Below are 20,487 nucleotides of genomic sequence, written 5' to 3'. Positions count from 1 at the left end.
TTTTATTTTCCTGAGACAGAGTCTCACTCACTCCAGGCTGGAGTACAATGGTGCAATCTTGGCTCATTGCAACCTCCACCTTCTGGGTTCAAGCAATTCTGCTTCAGCCTCCTGAGTAGTTGGGATTATAGGCACCTGCCACCACGCTGGGCTACTTTTGGTATTTTTAGTAGAGATGAGGATTCACCATGTTGACTAGGCAGGTCTCAAACTCTTGACCTCAAGCGTTTCCTCTAGCCTCAGCCTCCCAAAGTGCTGGGATTACAGACATAAACCACTGCACCTGGCCTTTTTTTAAAGTTTACTTTTAGAAACACTGGGTACATGCCTGCCTTCTTGGCGAGTGAGTGGTCCTAGCCCTGTGGACACCATGGCTGTGGGATGGCTGGACAGGAAAGCAAGTGGGCCTCACAGGACTCACGAGGTAAGAGGACCTGCCGTCATATCTCCAACAAGTAACCATGTCCAACTGGGTGGGATCTGAAATCTCATGTAGGCTGGGCATGGTGGCTCATGCCAGTAATCCCAGAACTTTGGGAGGCCACGGTGGGAGGATCACTTCAGGTCAGGAGTTCAAGACCAGCCTGGCCAATAGGGTGAAACCCCATCTTTACTAAAAATACTAAAATTAGCCAGGCATAGTGGCTCATGCCTGTAGTTCCAGCTACTCAGGAGGCTGAGGCAGGAGAATCACTTGAACCCAGAAGGCGGGGGTGGCAGTGAGCCAGGATGGTGTCACTGCACTCCAGCCTGGGCGACAGAGAATGTCTCAAAAAAATCAATAAACAAACACAAAAATAAAGAAAATCTCATGTAGCATAAAGGGGATTCACTGGGGAGCTCAGAACCCCAGAGAAATACTTTGCATTGAAAGAAATGAGAGTCGCCGGGCGCGGTGGCTCAAGCCTATAATCCCAGCACTTTGGGAGGCCGAGACGGGCAGATCACGAGGTCAGGAGATCGAGACCATCCTGGCTAACACAGTGAAACCCCATCTCTACTAAAAAATACAAAAAAACTAGCCGGGCGAAGTGGCGGGCGCCTGTAGTCCCAGCTACTCGGGAGGCTGAGGCAGGAGAATGGCGTGAACCCGGGAGGCGGAGCTTGCAGTGAGCTGAGATCACGCCACTGTACTTCAGCCTGAGCGACAGAGCGAGACTCCGGCTCAAAAAAAAAAAAAAAAAAGAGAATCTACCTTGAAGAAGGATTCTGGGGACAGAACTGTCACTGTGGACGGAGACTGTGATGTCTCCCCCACCCCCTGCTGGTCCTCAAGCGTCTCCACCAAGCCCTCCCCGGCGCGGAGGCTGCCTGCCGCCATTCGGCTTTGGGAACCATCTGTACGGGGCCGGGGGGCGGTGGCTGGGGAAGCACAGGCCAGGGAGCTCTCACCCAGAAACTGCTGGTACTGCTGCACCTGGGCACTGATGTCCGACAGCCCCGTGCTCGGCTGCTGCCCCACCGCCACGCCGTTGGTCATGCCTTCCATCTTCTGGATGGGCTTGAGCCTGGAGTAGAATGGGCAGGCGGGCTGGCTGCTGGGGGCCGGCCTGTATGCCCTTCCCGGCCTGCCCTGCCCCGGGCCCGGTCCTGCTCTCCTACCTCTGCTTCTGCGAGAAGGGCTGGCCCCGCATGGCCATGTGCTGCTGGTCCTCCATCAGTCGCAACAGGGGTGAGCTGGCCTTGATGCGCAGGCCGTAGTAGTGGTACTTGGAGTTGCCCCTGGGAGGGAGGTGGAGGGGAAGGGCTGGGCTGGGGGTCTGCCGGCTGGCCGGCCATGGAGCGCCTCACAGCACACCCATCTCCTCTCTATTAGGGGAACAGATGGAGAGACGCCTGCCCTGCAGAGCCGGGGGTGCTGCACTGAGGAGGCACGGGGGCTGTAGGTGTTGGGAAAGATCCAGTACTTTGCCCAAGATTATACATAAATGAATGGCTGAATGGCTGAATGAGGTGATGCTGAAGCTGGGAACGGGAACCAAGACGTGAGCGGGGGTGAGCCACAGGGGTTGCAAAGGAGAGGAAGAGAGGGGTGGGTTTCTGGGATGGCTTCTTGTTCCTTCCCACATGAATTCACTGACTCACAGGCCCTGATGAAGCACTGACTAGGTGCAACCCCGCATCATCAAGGTACAAGCATTGCAGATGGACCAGAACAACTGAAGTAAGTCACGTAAAAGGCACGTGTGGGCTGGGCATGGTGGCTCATGCCTATAATCCTAGCACTTTGGGAGGCCAAGATCACTTGAGGACAGGAGTTCAAGACCAGCCTGGCCAACATAGCAAAACTCTGTCTCTACTAAAAATATTTTTTAAAAATTAGCTGGGCATGGTGGCACATGCTTGTAATCCCAAGCTACTCAAGAGGCTGAGGCATGAGAATGGCTTGAACCTGTGAGGCGGAGGTTGCAGTGAGCCGAGATTGAGCCACTGCACTCCAGCCTGGGCCACAGAGTGAGACTCTGTCTCCAAAAGAAAAAAAAAAAAAAAAGCACGTGTGAGGGTGCTCAATGCTAAAGAGAAAAATAAAGCAGGGTTTGGGGTGTCGGGCGGAGAAGAGGGAGGAGGCTGCGGTTTTAGTTGAGGCAGTCAGGGGACGTGTGAGTAAGAGGGGGTGAGAAGCACATGAGGTGGAAGGCACCGCCAGCGCAAAGGCCTGGGGTGGGAGTGAGCCTCGTGGAGGCCGGCGGGGCTGGGCTGGACTGGACTGCCCGAGATGACTTGGAGTTGGGGGTGGGCCTTGGCGTGCCTGCCAATTCCCCAGGGGCTGCTGGGAGTAGATGGACGGCTCTACCTGGTGCCCAGACGGCGGGTTCGCAGGCCCATGAAGACGGAGCGGATGAGCTTGCCGAAGGAGGCGGCGTTGACGGGCTCCAGCTTCTGCTCCTGGCAGTGCAGCAGGTAGTGGCAGTAGAGGGTACTCCGTGGCAGACTCACGCCCTCAGCCGTCTCATAGTTGTCCAGGAGCCACTGGACCTGGGGCCGGAGGCAGATGGGAGAGCACCAGTCAGAGGCGTTTCCGTCACCTCTGAGTGCTGGGGCTGAGTGCCCATATCGACTTCCAGCTGGAATCCTGACAGCCACGCCCACCATAAGTTAGCACATCCTACTGCCATCCTCCCCAGGAACTACGCCCCACAGAACTCTCTAGAACTGCACTGTCCAATACAGTTGCCATGTGCAGCTAAATACATTAAGGGCTGGACACGGCTCACCCCTTTAGTTCTAGCACTTTAGGGGGCTAAGGTGGGAGGATCACTTGAGCCCAGCCTGGGCAACATAGGGAGACCCTGTCTCTACCAACGAATTTTTTTAAAAATTAGCTAGTGTTGGCCAGGAGCGGTAGCTCAAGCCTGTAATCCCAGCACTTTGGGAAGCCAAGATGGGTGGATCACGAGGTCAGGAGATCGAGACCATCCTGGCTAACATGGTGAAACCCCATCTCTACTAAAAAATACAAAAAACTAGCTGGGCGAGGTGGCGGGCGCCTGTAGTCCCAGCTACTTGGGAGGCTGAGGCAGGAGAATGGCGTAAACCCGGGAGGCGGAGCTTGCAGTGAGCTGAGATCCGGCCACTGCACTCCAGCCTGGGTGACAGAGCGAGACTCCGTCTCAAAAAAAAAAAAATTAGCTAGTGTTGTGGTGCACGCCTGCAGTCCCAGGTACTTGGGAGGCTGAGGCAAGAGGATCCCTTCAGCTCAGAAATTCAAGGCTGCAGTCAGCTGTGGTCGAGCCCGTGTACTCCAGCCTGGATAGCAGTGAGACCTTGTCTCAAAAAAAAAAAAAAAAAAAAATTAGCAGGGCGTGTTGGCTCACGCCTGTAATCCCAGCATTTTGGGAGGCCAAGGCAGGTGGGTGGGTCATGAGATCAGGAGATTGAGGCCAGCCTGGTCAATATTGTGAAACCTCGTCTCTACTAAAAATACAAAAATTAGCTGGGAGTGGTGGTGTGCGCCTGTAGTCCCAGCTGCTTGGGAGGCTGAGACAGGAGAATCGTTTGAACCTGGGAGGCAGAGGTTGCAGTGAGCCAATATCGCACCACTGCACTCCAGCCTGTGCGACAGGCAAGATTTCTTCTAAAAAAAAAAAAAAACTGTATTAATTTATGTAGAGTGAAAAATATCAAATTTCCAAGCCAGGAGTGGTGGCTCACACCTGTAATTCCAGCACTTTGGGAGGCCGAGGCGGGCAGATCACCTGAGGTCAGAAGTTAGAGACCAGCCTGGCCAACATGGTGAAACCCTGTCTCTACTAAAAACACAAAAATTAGCCAGGTGTGGTGGTGGGCACCTGTCATCCCAGCTACTCAAGAGGCTGAGGCACAAAAATTGCTTGAACTTGGGAGGTGGGAAGGTTATAGTGAACTGAGATTGCGCCACTGCACTCCAATCTGTGTGACGAGAGCAAAACTCCATCTTCAAAAAAGAAAAAAAAAGACTAGACTAGAAGCCAGGCTACATCATGACCATGCTGGACCACTAGGACCACCCGCGCTGACCCACCCCACAGTCACACAATTGTTGAAGGGCCTGGTTGGGGTTGGAATCCAGGGCTGCCCCACGGACTTCACACAGCCTCTTCTAGGCACAGGGAGGTTCCAGCACCAGCCTTCCCAATGGTGGAAGAACCCTGTTCAGGAAGCTCCCCACGGCAGTGCTGGCTTCTCTCTGCCCTCATTATCTATTCTCTATCATCAATTTTAATCAGAATAGATGGCTGGGAGGATCGCCTGAGGCCAGGATTTCGAGACCAGCCTAGGCAACAGAGTGAGATCCTGTCTCTACAAAAAAAAATTTTAAAAATCGGCCAGGCGTGGTGGCTCACGTCTATAATCCCAGCACTTTGGGAGGCCAAGGAGGGTGGATCATGAGGTCAGGAGATCGAGAACATCCTGGCCAACATGGTGAAACCCCGTCTCTACTAAAAATACAAAAATTAGCTGAGCAGAGTGGCGCGCCTGTAGTCCTAGCTACTTGGGAGGCTGGGGGAGGAGAATCGCTTGAACCCGGGAGGCGGAGGTTGCAGTGAGCTGAGATTGCGCCATCGCACTTCAGCCTGGCAACAGAGCGAGACTCCGTCTTAAACAAAAAAATTAGCCAGACACGGTGGTGCACGCCTGTAGTCCCAGCTACTTGCGAGGATCACTTGAGCCTGGGAGTTTGAGGCTGCAGTGAGCTACGATTACACCACTGTGCTTCAGCCTGGACGACAGAGCAAAACCCTGTCTCAAAAAAAAAAAAAAATAGACAGCACCTTTTTTTTTTTTTTGAAACAGAATCTCGCTGTCTCCCAGGCTTGAATGCAGTGGCGCAGTCTCTGTTCACTGCAACCTCCACCTCTCAAGTTCAAGCAATTCTCGTGCCTCACCCTTCCGAGTAGCTGGGATTACAGGTGCATACTACCATGCCCGGCTAATTTTTGTATTTTTAGTAGAGATGGAGTTTCACCATATCGGTTGGGCTAGTTTTGGAACTCCTGACCTCAGGTGATCCACCCACTTCAGTCTCCCAAAGTCCTGGGATTACAGGTGTGAGCCACAGCGCCCAACCAACAATAGACACTTCTGTAGTATTAAGAAGTTCATGGCTATCAACTGAGGCCCAGAGAGGCTGAGTAATTTATCTGAGGCCACACAGCATTCAATCCCAGGACATCTGCATATGTGCTCTTCATTGGGGGCCACACAGGCTCCTGCTAACGGTGGTTGGTAACCACTGTCATGGACTGGGCTTCTAGTGCCCACCACCCACCACCGCCTGCCTCCTCTGGGGCCCGGGTTGGGGCACTTACCGTGGCTGGCGAGGCACGGGTGGTGTGGGAGTAAGACTGGCTGGCACTGCCCAGCATGTAGCCACCTTGGATCACGTAGGTGCCTGCTCCGCTGCCGCCGCCTCCGGTGCTGCCACTGCCACCCCCGCCACCGCCTCCCCCGCCGCCGCCGCCACCACCACTGCCACCACCTCCGCTGCTGTTGCTGGCTCCAGCCCCAGTGCTGGTGGAGCTGGCGACGACCTGGCTGCCGGAGACGTACATGGGCATGGAGCCACTGTTGGCCACTGCCTGGGAGGTGGCAGGGGTGCTGACCTGGGCGGCCGTGCCCGCGGCCTCGTAGTAGCTGGTGCTTGCCGTCTGCGTGTACAGCGGCGTCTCGGGGTAGGGGTAGGTGCTGGAACGGCTAGGAAAGAGGTAAAGCCGGGGTAGAGTCAGGGGGATGAGAACTGGGGGGCCAAGGTGCATGACTAGGCAGGAAGGGGGGTACCAGGAGGGGACTGGGGAAGCAGCAGCCCCCCTGCAGCAAGGGGCAGATCCTAGCATTCACCTACAATGGACTGGGTACCATCCTGAGTGCCTGATGGGCAGTATTTTATATAATCATCAAAGCAGCCAGTCCTCTGGCATTGGAGTCACCTTCCCCACTTCGGAAATTAGGAAATCAAGATATAAGGGTAAGGGAACACAGCCTGGCATGGTGGCTCCTGCCTGTAATCACAGCACTTTGGAAAGCAGAGGCAGGAGGATCGTTGAAGGCCAGGAGTTCAAGACTAGCCTGGGCCACATAGTGAAAACCCATCTCTACAAAAAATATAAAGATTAGCCAGGCATGGTGGTGCACACCTGCAATCCCAGCTACTTGGGAGGCTGAGGCAGGAGGATCCCTTGAGGCCAGGAGTTCAAGGCTATAGTGAGCTATAAGCATACTACCACTGCACCAAAGCCTGGGTGACAGTGAGACCCTGGCTTTTTATTTTTGTTATTTTATTTATTTATTTACTTATTGAGACAGAGTCTCTCTCTGTCACTGAGGCTAGAGTGCAGTGGCACAATCTTGGCTCACTGCAACCTCCGCCTCCTGGGTTCAAGTCATCCTCCCGCCTCGGCCTACCGAGGAGCTGGGAATACAGGGGCACACCACCACGCCGGGTTAATTTTCGTATTTTTTTAGTAAATTTGGGGTTTCACCATGTTGCCCAGGCTGGTCTCGAACTCCTGACCTCAAGTGATAAGCCCGCCTCAGTCTCCCACAGTGCTAGAACTACAGGCATGAGCCACATGCCTGTAACCACACCTGGCTGACCCTGTCTTTTTTAATTTAAAAAAAAAAAAAAAAAAACTTAAGGGTTAGGGAACTTGCAATGCTACACACTTCATTAAAAAAAATAAAATTGGCAAGTGCTTTGAGCGCCTACTATGTGCTAGGCACTGTTTTGCACACTTTGGACACAGCAATGGACAAGAATGAAAAGCCCCGGCCCCTGGAGGAGCTGACGGTCTAGTTGGGGAGACAGGCAAGAAGCCATGTGCAAAGGTAAATGAGAGATCATAACAGAAGGTGATCAGCCAGTGAGTGAAGCAGGAAGGGGGTGGGGCTAAAGAAGGCGACGCTGTGATTGGAGGAGACCATCAGGAATGCAGATATGTTTCCCCTGAGCCAAGCTACCTATCCCAGGCTGGGAAATCCTCTCTCCTTCAGATATCCCGTGATGGGATGGGCACCGGTGACACAGGCTTGAGGCTGCAAATCGTCACCAGCATAAAAACCACCAGGGGTTCAACTTCAAGGGGCTGTTAAATAAAAAATGATGGAATCCTAGGCAGGGGTGAAAGAGAAGGAGGCAGGGCTCGTCATCCCCGGAAAGAACAAGCTCCAGAACCTACCAACGGGCAGATAAGAGGCAGAGAAGGGTGGGGACCGTGTGACCGAACAATAGGGAAGAATGTGTTGCATGTGGTATGTATGTCTGTCATCTGTGAGCGTGGAGGGCTCCATCGAGGGAGACAGGCGTGGGGCACCTCTCACCATCTCACTAAACATCACTGGACATAGTTTTGACCTTTGAACTCTTTCAAAGTACTAGTGATTAAAACATGGCATTAGGCCAGGTGCAGTGGCTCACACCTGTAATCCCAGCACTTTGGGAGGCCGAGGCGGGAGGATCACAAGGTCAGGAGATCGAGACCATGGTGAAACCCCGTCTCTACTAAAAATAGAAAAAATTAGGCGGGCGTGGTGGCAGGCGCCTGTAGTCCCAGCTACTCCGGAGGCTGAGGCAGGAGAATGGCGTGAACCCGGGAGGCGGAGCTTGCAGTGAGCCGAGATTGCGCCACTGCACTCCAGCCTGGGCGACAGAGCGAGACTCCGTCTCAAAAAAAAAAAAAAAATTAGCCAGGCATAGTGGCAGGCGCCTGTAGTCCCAGCTACTCAGGAGGCTGAGGCAGGAGGACCACTTGAACCCAGGAGGCGGAGGGTGTAGTGAGCTGAGATCACACCACTGCATTTCAGCCTGGATGACAGAGTGAAACTCCACCTCAAAAAAAAAAAAAGAAAGAAAAAGGGGGGTGGGTAGGCGCAGTGGCTCACACCTGTAATCCCAGCAGTTTGGGAGGCCAAGGCGGGTGGATCACCTGAGGTCAGGAGTTCGAGACCAGCCTAGCCAACATAATGAAATCCTGTCTTTACTAAAAGTACAAAAAAGCCAGGTGTGGTGGTGGGCGTCTGTAATCCCAGCTACTCAGGAGGCTGAGGCAGGAGAATCGCTTGAACCCTGAAGGCAGAGGTTGCAGTGAGCCAACATTGCACCATTGCACTCCAGCTGTGCAACAAGAGGGAAACTCCATCTCAAAAAAAAAAAAAAAAAAAAATTAAACATCCAAAAAGACAGCGTGGTCAGTCAAGTGGTGGCCTGACTCAAACTCTGAAGGTGGCAGGGGAGGGAGCCATGCAGGCCCGAGTGGTTGTGGGTGAACAAAGAGAGAGAGTTGACAGTGGAAGGAGATATGGAAGCATGGTCTTTGTCGGATACCAGGTCCAGCTCTCGATCTTTCTGTCCTGCCCTATGTCTACCACACAAAATGACACCAAGAGCACATGACCTGAGCAAGTGCCCCCACTTCTCCAAGGTGGGGGCCACAGCCTGCTCGCTCCTGGGCACCCAGCATGCAACGTGTGCTGCAAAAATGTTGCTTCAGTAGATGGTTGCTGAATGACTGAATAAATGAATGTGTGCGGCTCTGGATGCCCCCCAGAACAGGACTAGGGATGGAGGCCCAGAGGCTGTGGCTTTGGTCTGGGTGGGGATAGGGCTGGCAAAGGGTTGGGAACTCGCAGTAATTCACTCAGAAGGAGAGACAGAAGGAGTGGACAGTTGACAGCAGGAGTGGCCCCCAACAACTTCTCGTAGCAGAAAAATCCGATAACAACGATGAACTAGGTGCAATCACACACACTACGATCACTGAGTGAGGGATTCAGACAGGGCAAAGGAGAGACAGCAGAGACGCTACCGGGGATGGAGCAGGAACCCTCGGACACCAGGCTCCTCTTTGCAATGCCCTGTCTGGCCCCTGCCAGCTTGGCTCAACCACACAGTGAAAAGATTAGCAGCACTGGAAAGAAACGGATGGAACTGTGAGGTAGCCGGACGCCAGGGACCAAGCCTTACGATTCAGGTGCCTGGACCAGGCACCTTGGGGTCGGTCAGAGCATCATGACCCTAGGACTAAGTCAATCCATGAGCTAACCAATCCCAGCGTTGTCCCCAGAAGGACATGTGGCAGGGACGAAAAAAATCACGCAAATGCAAAGAAAACCAAGTGAAACCTCTAGAAACTAAACCAACAGTAACTCTAGTACTGCAGCAATTTCTGTGGAGATGGGAGAGGCGAGGTGGCATGGAGGACCCCCAGTGAGGAGCCAGAGCTGGGACTGAAGTGGGGCCAGGATGTGGCACCTGCCTGACATGGCTCATACACAGGAATGGTAGTGCTGCACCCAGGGAGGGGAAGAAGCCCCCTACGCATCACTGGGTGGGGACTGATGACATCATGGCTGCTGCATCTGTACAGGGGTTATTACACAGCAGCTAAGAGGGTGACCAGGATCCACGAGGACATGTGGGAGAAGAGCCAGGAAAGAAATAAGGTATGGATAGAATGTCCTGCCTCTATTTCTGACCCAAAAAAGGGGGTAGAGGCTGGGCACAGTGGCTCATGCCTATAATCCCACCACTTTGGGAGGCCAAGAGGGGAGGATCACTTGAGTCCAAGAGTTCGAGGAGATGAGCCTGGGCAACATGGCAAAACCCCATCTCTCCAAAAATAAAAACTTTAGCTGAGCATGGTCGTGCACACCTGTAGTCCCAGCTACTAGGGAGGCTGAGGTAAGAGGATTGCTTGAGCCCGTGAGCTGCAGTGAGCCCTGATCGTACCACTTCTCTCTGGCCTGGGCGACAGAGTGAGACCCTGTCTCAAAAAAAAGAGACCACTGTGGTGGCTCATGCCTGTAATCCCAGCACTTTGGGAGGTGAGGCGGGTGGATCACGAGGTCAGGAATTCAAGACCAGCCTGACCAACATGGTGAAACCCCACCTCTACTAACAATACAAAAATTAGCTGGGTGTGATGGTATGTGCCTGTAATCCCAGCTACTCGGGAGGCTGAGGCATGAGAATCGCTTGAACCCAGGAGGCGGAAGTTGCAGTGAGCCGAGATCATGCCACTGCACTCCAGCCTGGTGACAGAGTAAGACTCCATCTCAAAAAAAAAAAAAAAAAAGAAAGAAAGAAAAAAAATGGGTAGAGGGCTAGAGTTTCTGTTCTTAGAGTATCTCTGGAAGGAAACAAAGAAACAGGTCACAGCATCCCCTATGGGACAGGGTTGAGAGTCAAATTACTTTTTTTTTGAGATGGAGTCTCGCTCTATCGCCCAGGCTGGAGTTGCAGTGGCACGATCTCAGGTCACTGCAACCTCTGCCTCCTGGGTTCAATCAATTCCTCTGCCTCAGCCTACTGAGTAGCTTGAATTACAGGTGCCTGCCACCACGCCTGGCTAACTTTTGTATTTTTAGTAGAGACAGGGTTTCACCATGTTGGCCAGGCTAGTCTTAAACTCCTGACCTCAAGTGATCCACCCACTTAGGCCTCCCAAAGTGTTGGGATTACAGACGCGAGCTACCGTGCCTGGCCATTTTTTTTTTTGTTAAAAACCAGGCTCATTTGACTCCCAAGCCCCAAGCTATGCCAGGGTGCCTTTTCCAACCTTCGAGGGTCCCTCTGCTTCGCCACCTTCCGTGACTGTGGCGGCCCCTGGGGCGTGCCCACCTGTGTTTCTGTCACCTGAAGCCTTGAGGGCCAGATGGCCTGCTGGGGGCTGGGACTGGGGCCTGGGGTCCTGGGAGCCTGGGGAAGGTCCAGGGCAGACCCAACTCCCTCACCCACCCCTCTCCCTTCACTTACATGGCACTGGCCGTATAGCTGGCATCGCCGCCCTCCACATACTGCACCTGGCTGGAGTACACGTGTGGGACGGGCACCTGCTGGAGCTGCTGCACCTGGGGCAGAGGAAGGGCACGTGGAGGGTCAGGCGTGGGCCAGCTCCTACAGTTCTGCCTCTAAAGGGCTGGTGTCCACCCAGGCTATCCCTGACGCCCAGCTCCCAGACCCCAAGGGTGGCTTACGGACTCTCAACAAAACACCCTGGAGGAGGCCAGGGCTGGGGATCAGGAAGAGCTGTGTCAGGAGGAGAAGCCGGGACTCTCGGCTTCGACTGGGGACAGCAAGGGTGGGGCCTGACGGGCAGTGGAGGGGACCCGAGACAGGGTCCTGCCGTGGGCGTGAAGGTTGGACCCCAGACACACGGGCAAGACTATCGCTGGAGCCAGAGCCTGGAGCTACAGAAAGGGCCTCAGGGGGCGGGGCCTGGAAACAGGGCACAGGATGTAAGGGGCGGAGCCTGGGGCCCCGGTTGGTGGGACAGAACCTGGAATCACTGACAGGGCCTTAGGGGCGGGGCCTGAGTCCCCAACCTCCATCCCCCCACCCTTGTCTGCAGGGGCGGAGCTGGGACCTGGACTGGGCTTGGGTGGGGAGTCAGAGGCGGGTCCCCAGACCGACCCGTCGGGCGGAGGTGGGGTCTACAGGGCTTGCGGGGCCTGGTGGGCGGCCCAGACCGGGCGCCCCCGCCCCCGCCCGCCCGCTGCCCCCCGCCCGTGCGTCCGCCACCTACTTTGAGGGCCGTGGCGGCCGTGCCGAACACTAGCACCTGGGGGATTCTCTGGATCCTGACCCTCTGGTCGGGGCTGGCTCGGGCCGGGAGCCGGGGCAGTGGCTCGAAGACCACTTTCTGCTGCGGCAGGAGCAGGTGTGGGGGCAGCACGCCCACCAGCTCCACCCACTGCTCGGCGCCCGGCTCGTAATGGGGCGGCGGCGGCTCGGGGCTGCCTAGCTGCGGGGCCTCGCCGCTGCACGCGGGCGGCCGGGGCGGCGGCTCCGGCGGCGGCGTGGGCCGGGGATCTCGCTGCTCTGCCTTCCTAGCGGGAAACTGACTGCCTGAGCTCTGGAGGACAAACAGAGACACTGGGGGGTCAACGGGGGCGGCCGCGGGTGGGGCTCCAGGCCTCCACCCACCGGGTTGCTGAGCTCGCACGCAGCCACCCGAGGGAAGATCCCCGCCGCCCGGGGTCTCGAAGAGGGGTTAGAACTGACCCAGGGCCACGCAAGAAAGAAGCGGAATTTGAATCCAGATCTCTCTTAGCAAAACCTGGACCCTGAGCTGCCAGGGGGCCAGGAAAGAGGAAGGATCTAGGGCAGAGTCTGCAGCTCACTGAGGCGTTTCCCTCCCTGCGGCCTCAGGGGCCTGCACTCCCCAGCCCCAGCCCGGGACCAACCCCTTTGCCCCTGGGGTAGGAGGGGGAGACACACACCTCTTGAGCCACGTGGACTGGCTGGAGGCCCTGCACGGTCAGCGGCTGCACCGGGCCGGCTTTGGGAGCTTGTGGAGTGGCCTGGACCACAGACCTCTGGGAGGGGAAAGGCAACGTTAAGATGACCATGGCAACGATGGCCGTCAACCCACCCAGCCCCTGCACGGGCGAACTTCTGTAAAGCTCACAGCAGGCCAAAGCTCACAGCAGGCCGTAAGCAAGAGGCCGCTGTTTTCCAGCCAAGCAAGGAGGGTGCTGGATCCATTACTAATGGGCACCTACTCACAGGGGTAAAGTGAGGCTCCCAGGAAGCGGCAGGGCTGAGTTGAACCTGGGACTAACTGCGGGGTCTCTGCTCTCCGCCCCCTCTCCCTACAGGCCCCTGAAGCTGTGCCAAGAACCCGCAGGCAAGGCCTTGGGTTATCTTTCGTCCCCACCCCGCCCCCCATGTCAACTGTCTGCCCTGTTCTGTGCTGAGGTGGAGATGCGGGGATTATCCTTGGGGTGCAGAGCCAGGGACGGAGGCTGGTGGAAGAGGGTGCTGAGTGGAGAAGCTGGGGCCTGGACCCAGGTCTGGAGGTTTGGGGGGCTCTAGCGCCAGGCAGGGGAGTATCTGTGAATTCTCTGAGACAGGGTTTCTGTTTACACTTGGGAAAGGGTCTATGAATTTCATCTGTTTTCAAGGGGCTGGGAACCCCTCAACTTCGTTGGTAACAACCAGGTGGCACACAGTCCCAGTGTCTTAACCTGCGCTGGCTCAGGGCTCTGCGTCCTTGCAGAGGCTGGGTGTGGATTTGGGCGCTGGGTCCCCTCCCTGAAACCCTGCCCAGAAGGAGGAGGATGTGGCCTCGGGGCTTCCTTCAGGTAAATGGGCCCAAAAAGGCTCAGGTGGTTTCTCCAAGTGGTTCCCCTGGCCCACTATGCCCCAGTCTCCTTCCAGGAGGTCCAATTTCCTCCTCCCCACGGCTCCCCCATCCTCCAGCCCCAGGATGCTGAGTCTGGAAACAGGGAGAGATGCTTATCAAAGGCCAGGGTGGCAGGCTGGGGCTGGACCCACATGGGCTGGGCTCTAATAGTCCAGAGGCACAGCCATGGGGGGCTGCAGAGGCTGCCTGGCCGGTACCCCTGGTCCGAGCCGCTGCCCGCCTTGGCCTGGCACCTCTTGGGTGACGGGGACACTCTGCTGGACGCCGTGAACCTGCAGCTGCTGTGGCACCGTGCCCGTGGGGGCCCCAGCCGTCTTGCTGGAAGAGCTGTTGGCCTGCACCGGCGACTGCTGTAAGGGAAGGAGACACAGGAGTGCCGCTGGGGTGGGTTCACACTCCCTCTGGGACACCCGGGCCCTCACACACACCCTTCTCAGGAGAGCTGTCTGGGGAGGGCGGCAGCCTGTAGGGACCTATCCCAACCACCCAGGCTGCTAACTGACCATGTCCCATGCATCCAAATGCCTACTCCCGGCAACGGCCCCAGTCAACTCCTGGCAACGATGGGGGTTTAACCCTCCCCAGCAAGGTTGGCTGATGGTGGGTGGTGCCCCCGGCACCCCTGACGCTCTCCAGGGGCTGATCCTCAAAGGTTATAGCAATGACAGCAGCCTCTGGTGTGATATTGGGCCAACTCCCACCAGACACTGCACTTTGAATGTGTGCTTTGAATGTACTCATTGGAATCTCACGGCACTCCCACTTCCCAATGGAGGGGCAGAGGGGAAGGGACAAGCCCCAGGTCACATGGCTGTAGGCGATGAGGCACAGGGCTGAGCCCAGGCAGGCTGGCCATGGAGCACTGTGTCTGCTCTGAGCCCCGCTGTGCCTCAGGCTGTAATGCCCACCGCAAGCTGAGGGGTGGTTGATACCATCAGTTGTTTGACACAGAGAAAACTGGGGGCTCAGAAGGCTCAAAGGGGCCGGGCATGGTGGCTCACGCCTGTAATCCCAGCACTTTGGGAGGCCGAGGTGGGCAGATCACCTGAGGTCAGGAGTTCAAGACCAGCCTGGCCAACATGGTGAAACCCCGTCTCTACTAAAAATACAAAAATTAGCCGGGCGTGGTGGCGCACGCCTGTAATCCCAGCTACTGAGGAGGCTGAGGCAGGAGAATCGCTTGAACCTGGGAGCTGGAGGTTGCAGTGAGCTGATATTGCGCCACTGCACTCCAGACTGGGGGACAGAGCGAGATTCTGTCTCAAAAACCAAACAAAGCTCAGAGGCCTGCCCAGAGTCCCACAGGAGAAAGCGGCCAGGCCAGCCATCTGACCCCGAGCTCCTGATGCAGACAGCATCCACAGCCTGACTTCAACACCCTCATTGGTGGTGGGGTCCCCAGAATCTACCCTGTGGTCCGAGGCTTCCTGGAAGAGACTGTCCCACCCTCCGGAGGGAAGAGGAACCCAGTTTGTTTCTCGAATGCAGTTCCCTGAGCTGGAGCTGCCAGGGCCATCTCAACCCAGGAAATCACCTCCTTCTCCCAGAGCAGAGCTCCACGGCCGCTTAGCTCAGAGCTGGCAGATCCAGGAATTGGGCAGCTAAGCCACCCTACCTGGGGTCAAGAAGGGCGTCGCGCTGGGAGTGAAGAGGGAAGCAGGACTTTGGAGGAGCAAGTAGGCTTGGCGGGGGGCAGGGAGCCCCAAATATACTATAGGGATACATTGCTGACCTGGGGAGACATCGGGGGGAGGGCGGCTAACAGGACCACCACTTACCTCTGGGGGTGAGTGCACCTGCTGGGTACCGTGGACTGTCAGGGAGACCTGGCCACCTTTGCTGCCTGGGGCTGCGCTCTGCACCACCAGACGCTGCGTGGGAAGAGCCTGGAGCCAGGGAGGGAGAGGGAAGGCAGATCACTGATGACAGCACCGAGCATCTGCGCAGTGCCAGGCGACATTCTAAGTGCTTCACGCCTGTTAGCTCACAGAATCGCCCTGACAGCCCTGATGAAGCTCAGCTACTGCCCCCGCTTCACAGAGGGTGACACCAAGGCTCAGGACGGCAAAGGCGCTTATCTGAGGTCCTAGAGCCAGGAAGTGGCAGAGCCGGAGTTGTTGTCAGGCCATGTGGAATGTGCTGTCATCCTTAAAACCCAACAGTACTAGGCTGGGTGCGGTGGCTCACATCTGTAATCCCAGCACTTTGGGAGGCCGAGGCAGGCGGATCACCTGAGGTCAGGAGTTCGAGACCAGCCTGACCAACATGGTGAAATCTCGTTTCTACTAATAATACAAAAATTAGCGGGGCATGGAGACGCATGCCTGTAGTCCCAGCTACTCAGGAGGCTGAGGCAAGAGAATTGCTTGAACCTGGGAGGCAGAGGTTGCAGCGAGCCGAGACCAAGCCATTGCAAAACCCGACAGCACTTTGTCCAGTTCTGTGCTGATCAGTCGGAAACGGGTGAGCCTGGCACCTCATGTGCAGCCTTCTGGGGCACAGACCACCCTGTGCTGGCTATGGACTCCTGACTCGAAACCTGGTCTTGGGTTCTCTGCTTCAGGACACCAGGCTGGACCCGTAAACCATCTTCCCAACTATATATCCTGTTCTCTCTGCTGAGGTGGCTCCTGCAGCTCCTCTGTCCCCAGTGGCCCCTGCCTGATAGTCTCACCCTGGGGAGGTGACTGCCCAGAGCCAGGAGGTAGGGGAGCCCCTGGATGGGGCATCTTCCTCCGATCCTGGTGAGGACAGATCCTGGTTTGCCACAGGGGTTGGTCCTCCACCCTGAAGGGGCCTTCCAGGGTGGGCGCCAGGTACACGAGCCTTACCTGCTGGGGCACTTGGATGTTGGTCAGCTGGAGGGGCGACACGTGGCCCGGCTTGGCCTGAACACTCGTCTGGACCAGCAGCCGCTGTGGAGACAAGGCAGGAGGAGCTGAGCTGCCGCTTCCCCCAGGGAGGCCTGGTGCGGTTGGGTGGCGGGCGGCTGCTGTGCACATCTTGATAAGAACAGGTGAGCAGATGGCTCCAGCAGGAAGCAGGGAGGGGAGGCGAGGCCCCCAAGGCCGCAACCTGCACTGCCCCCCTCACAGGCCCTCCCCCGCCCCCGGGAGGACCACATCCTACCTGCTGGGTGCCCTGCACCTGCTGAACCACCTGAGTAGGAACACCGGTCTGGCTGGCAGTGGAGCCGGGGCTGGCCTCCGACACCGTCTCGCTGGCCCGCATGGCACCTTCTGTGGGGAGGGGCCACCAGGTCAGCTCTGCCTGCTGTCCCCGCCCCCAGCCTAAGCCTGAGCCCACCTGGAGGGGAAGATGCAGCCTGAAGCCAACCCCCAGCAAGGTCAGGCCCCTCCAAGTCCTGCTTACCCCCAGCCAGCCCTGACTGCACCCATCAGGGGCCCACGCGGCAGAGTGTGCTGGGGCCTGCAGGACCGAGGATGCTTAATACCTGGAAGCAGCCCTCATCAGCTTTCCTCATCCTGAAGCCAGACCAGATAGGGTGACTGAAGAGCTATGATGCTCAAGACCCAGAAGGCTGGGCCCTTCCCAGCAGACGGGACTTGTGGACGGGCAGGGAACTGACTGTCCACTCCAGGGTCCTGGCAGTGCTGGAAGGACCGAGGCGCTGGGGCCACATTCTCTGGGGTGACCCCTGGCTTCCCAGGAGTGGAAGCTGCTCGGAGGAGTGGTCCCTGGAAGGTCTTGCTAGCCTGTGGCCAAGTCCTCCCTCCCTGACCCTCTGTCCTCAGTGGGGTGGGGACCACAAGGGGCTTGGAGTCGGGGAGGCAGGTACTCACGCTGACAGGCAGCTGAGAAGAGGCAATCATAGAACATGGTGCTGGTCCCCCACCGCCCCACCCGCCCCCTGTCCGTCTGTCCGTCCAGGGGGGCCTGCCTGCTCCTCTTTGCTCCTTGCCCGCCTCTATAGAATAGCAGGGTGTGCAGGTGGCTTTATACCCGCAACCTTGGGGCGCTAATCCCCCCGGTGGATGCGGAGAGCCTGCCTGCCCTCTTGGGAAAACACGCCCCTCCCCAGCAGAGCAGGGCCTTCGAGGGGCTGGGGCAGCGCTGCGGGCTGAGGAGGGAGGTTGGTACCCGGAGACGCTATCGGGCAGGCACAGGTCAAATTTCATGCACATCTTGCTAAGTGATTAGCAGGGGTGCTGGGGGTAGAGGCAAGCGTCCCCAAGAGGCGCTGGCTAGAAGACCCTCACCCCAGCTGGGACGCCATCCATCCCATCCCCTCCATGTGACCTGGTTTACCCCCAGCAGCTCCAGAGGCCGAGGTGGGGCTGGGGATGGACATGTACCTGCCCCTCCTCCACTGCCAAGGAGCCAAGGTCCCAGGCCCATTTTTCTTGTGGATTTAGAGGGGTTTATCCAACCCCCGGCAGCACTGAAGGGCCACGGGCAAGGAGTTATCACTGCACACGCTAGTGTTGCTTCTGGCACACTAGGTGTTATGTTAGACTCTGGACAGCCAGAGACAGTAAGAGCTTTTTTGTTTTCTGAGACAGGGTGTCACTCTGTCACCCAGGCTGGAGTGCAGTAGCATGATCTTGGCTCACTGCAACCTCTGTCCCCTGGGGTTCAAGCAATTATCCTGCCTCAGCCTCCCAAATAGCTGGGACTACAGGTATGCACCACCATGTCTGGCTAATTTTTGTATTTTTAGTAGAGATGGGGGTCTCGCTATATTGCCCAGGCTGGTCTCGAACTCTTGGACTCAAGCATGTCCACCTGCTTCTGTCTCCCAAAGTGCTGGAATTATAGGCGTGAGCCACTGTGCCCGGCTGACGTTAAGAGCTTTTCATTTTTTTTTTTTTTGAGACAGGGTCTCACAGTCGCCCAGGCTGGAATGCAGTGGTGCAATCTCGGCTCACTGAAATCTCCACCTCCTGGTTCCAGTGATTCTCCTGCCTCAGCCCACTGAGTAGCTAGGACTACAGGCACCCGCCACCACGCCCAGCTAATTTTTTGTGGTTTTAGTAGAGACAGGGTTTTGCCATGTTGGCCAGGCTGCTCTTGAACTCCCGGCTTCAAGTGATCCGCCCGCCTCGGTCTTTCAAAGTGCCGGGATTACAGGCGTGAGCAACTGCGCCCAGCTGACAGTAAGAGCTTTTATTACCCATTTTCAGACAAGGCAACAGAGACCAGAAACAAGGACGTGATCTGTCCAAGGTCAAATGCGCCATCCACCGTGCAGGCCATGATACACGTTCCCCTCTGGGCCCACACAAACCTCATACCACACATGGAACCTGAAGTCACTGGTTCTGCCCGGGCTGAGCCCCAAGGGCAGGGATGTGTGGACTTGGGTATATGGGCACGGGAAAGAAAGTAAGCTGGGGGGCCGGGCGCGGTGGCTCACGCCTGTAATCCCAGCACTTTGGGAGGCCAAGGCGGGCGGATCACAAGGTCAGGAGATCGAGACCACGGTGAAACCCCGTCTCTACTAAAAAATAGAAAAAAATTAGCCGGGCGCAGTGGCGGGCGCCTGTAGTCCCAGCTACTCGGGAGGCTGAGCCAGGAGAATGGCGTGAACCCGGGAGGCGGAGCTTGCAGTGAGCCGAGATCGCGCCACTGCACTCCAGCCTGGGCGACAGAGCGAGACTCCGTCTCAAAAAAAAAAAAAAAAAAAAAAAAAGAAAGTAAGCTGGGGGTCTATGGGGACCCAGGTATCCAGACTTGGTCTCGGGTGTCCAGGCAGGGCACAGGAAGGAGAGGGGCCTGGACAGGACAGGAGGGTTGTCCAGGGCAGATGCAAAGGCCAAGTCAAGGACAGAGGGCATGAGTGTGTGTTGGGGGCGGGGGTTGCAAGATGTGGGAGGAGGTGTCGGGGGAGGCCTCTGCATGGCCTCATGTGGGCTGTGGGACATTGGGTCAACCCCAGGCCTGCCTGACCAGCTGCCCATGCAGCCAATTCCACAGGCCCCTATGTTTTGCTGAATCTTCCCTGGTATCTTTAGGCTTCCCTGGGCCATAAGGGAGGAGGCCCTCACTGAGAGGGCCCCTCCTGAGAGAAACCCGAGACAGCCCCAAGTCACGTGACCAGCCCTGCACACCTGGGTCCGTGGGGCCCAAGGACTCAGGCCCAGCCTAAGGGATAGAGTCTCACCCAGGAAGCTCAAGGTGGGCAGGGAGTGGTGGGCTGGCCCCCACCACCTCCGGAGCTCAGGGACTGGTCCCTGAGCAGGACCCACAGCAGGAGGAGGCCTGGGGACCTGCTGGGACCAGGTGGCTATCTCCAGGAAGCAGCCTTGCCCGTCTCCTGCCTCTGGGGTAGCCCTCAAGGCTGGGACCCCGTGCCTGCCAGCCCAGGAGGGCACCAGGGGATGCGCCACGAGGCTGAACAGGTGAGCCTGAGTGACTCGTGCGGATGAGGGCTTCCTGTGCAGCTGTCCCTGTCTGCCTGTGGCTGGGGCAGGGCCCCTCCACTGCTGGGTCTGGCCCTCTCTGTGTTTCAGCGAAGGGAAGCCAGGAGGGGAAGTGGGGGGTGGCACTGAGTCTGCGAGCGAGCGTCTGCATCTATCTGCCGGAGATTGCCACTCTGGGCATGTGCAGGAGGCCAGGGAGGCCCCCACTGTCTCAGGAAACGGCGGCCGATTTCCTGTCCCTGAATCTAACACATCAACATCTCTGAGCAGTGGAATGACTCTGACAAGTGGGCACCCGTCCTCCCCGAGCCCCGCACTTCCCCATCTAGACCTACTCAAACATTAAATGAGCTACTTGGGGGAGCCCAGGGGAGGCCCGAGAGGCTGGGCTCCTGGCATCCACCGTGGGGAGCTGGCCCGCTTCCCCATGGACAGATGAGGCCACCTGACTCTCTGCCTCCTGCCCCAGGGGCTCCTGGAGG

At 57.2% G+C, this 20,487-nt stretch overlaps 2 protein-coding genes across 7 annotated transcripts in view; one reads left to right on the top strand and one right to left on the bottom strand.

Annotated features, from left to right (window-relative positions):
- Positions 1-20,487, bottom strand: part of RFX1 (regulatory factor X1) — a 46,392-nt gene that overhangs the window by 6,225 nt on the left and 19,680 nt on the right. For 2 of the 6 annotated variants that reach the window (XM_037992269.2, XM_037992273.2), the window contains 11 exons: positions 16,752-16,861; positions 16,454-16,537; positions 15,401-15,508; positions 13,820-13,972; positions 12,697-12,792; positions 12,000-12,329; positions 11,231-11,325; positions 5,790-6,174; positions 2,795-2,976; positions 1,603-1,722; positions 1,393-1,508 (listed from right to left, as the gene is read on the bottom strand). In XM_037992269.2, coding sequence (XP_037848197.1) covers positions 1,393-1,508; positions 1,603-1,722; positions 2,795-2,976; positions 5,790-6,174; positions 11,231-11,325; positions 12,000-12,329; positions 12,697-12,792; positions 13,820-13,972; positions 15,401-15,508; positions 16,454-16,537; positions 16,752-16,861 — 1,779 coding nt within the window. Of the gene's footprint in view, positions 1-1,392; positions 1,509-1,602; positions 1,723-2,794; positions 2,977-5,789; positions 6,175-11,230; positions 11,326-11,999; positions 12,330-12,696; positions 12,793-13,819; positions 13,973-15,400; positions 15,509-16,453; positions 16,538-16,751; positions 16,862-17,425; positions 17,549-20,487 lie in introns of those variants that run through there. The other 4 variants (XM_037992272.2, XM_037992271.2, XM_037992275.2 and 1 more) reach the window with 4 other exon arrangements.
- RLN3 (relaxin 3) overlaps positions 19,327-20,487 on the top strand; it is a 40,621-nt gene continuing 39,460 nt past the window's right edge. Inside the window, exon 1 of the mRNA XM_007995505.3 lies at positions 19,327-19,984. The gene's annotated coding sequence lies outside the window, so the exon portion shown is untranslated. The remainder of the gene's footprint in view (positions 19,985-20,487) is intronic.

The sequence above is a fragment of the Chlorocebus sabaeus genome, chromosome 6 (assembly GCF_047675955.1).
Source record: "Chlorocebus sabaeus isolate Y175 chromosome 6, mChlSab1.0.hap1, whole genome shotgun sequence".
Taxonomy (NCBI): domain Eukaryota; kingdom Metazoa; phylum Chordata; class Mammalia; order Primates; family Cercopithecidae; genus Chlorocebus; species Chlorocebus sabaeus.
Note: the sequence above shows the minus strand (reverse complement) of the source record. Positions and strands in the feature narration are given on the sequence as shown.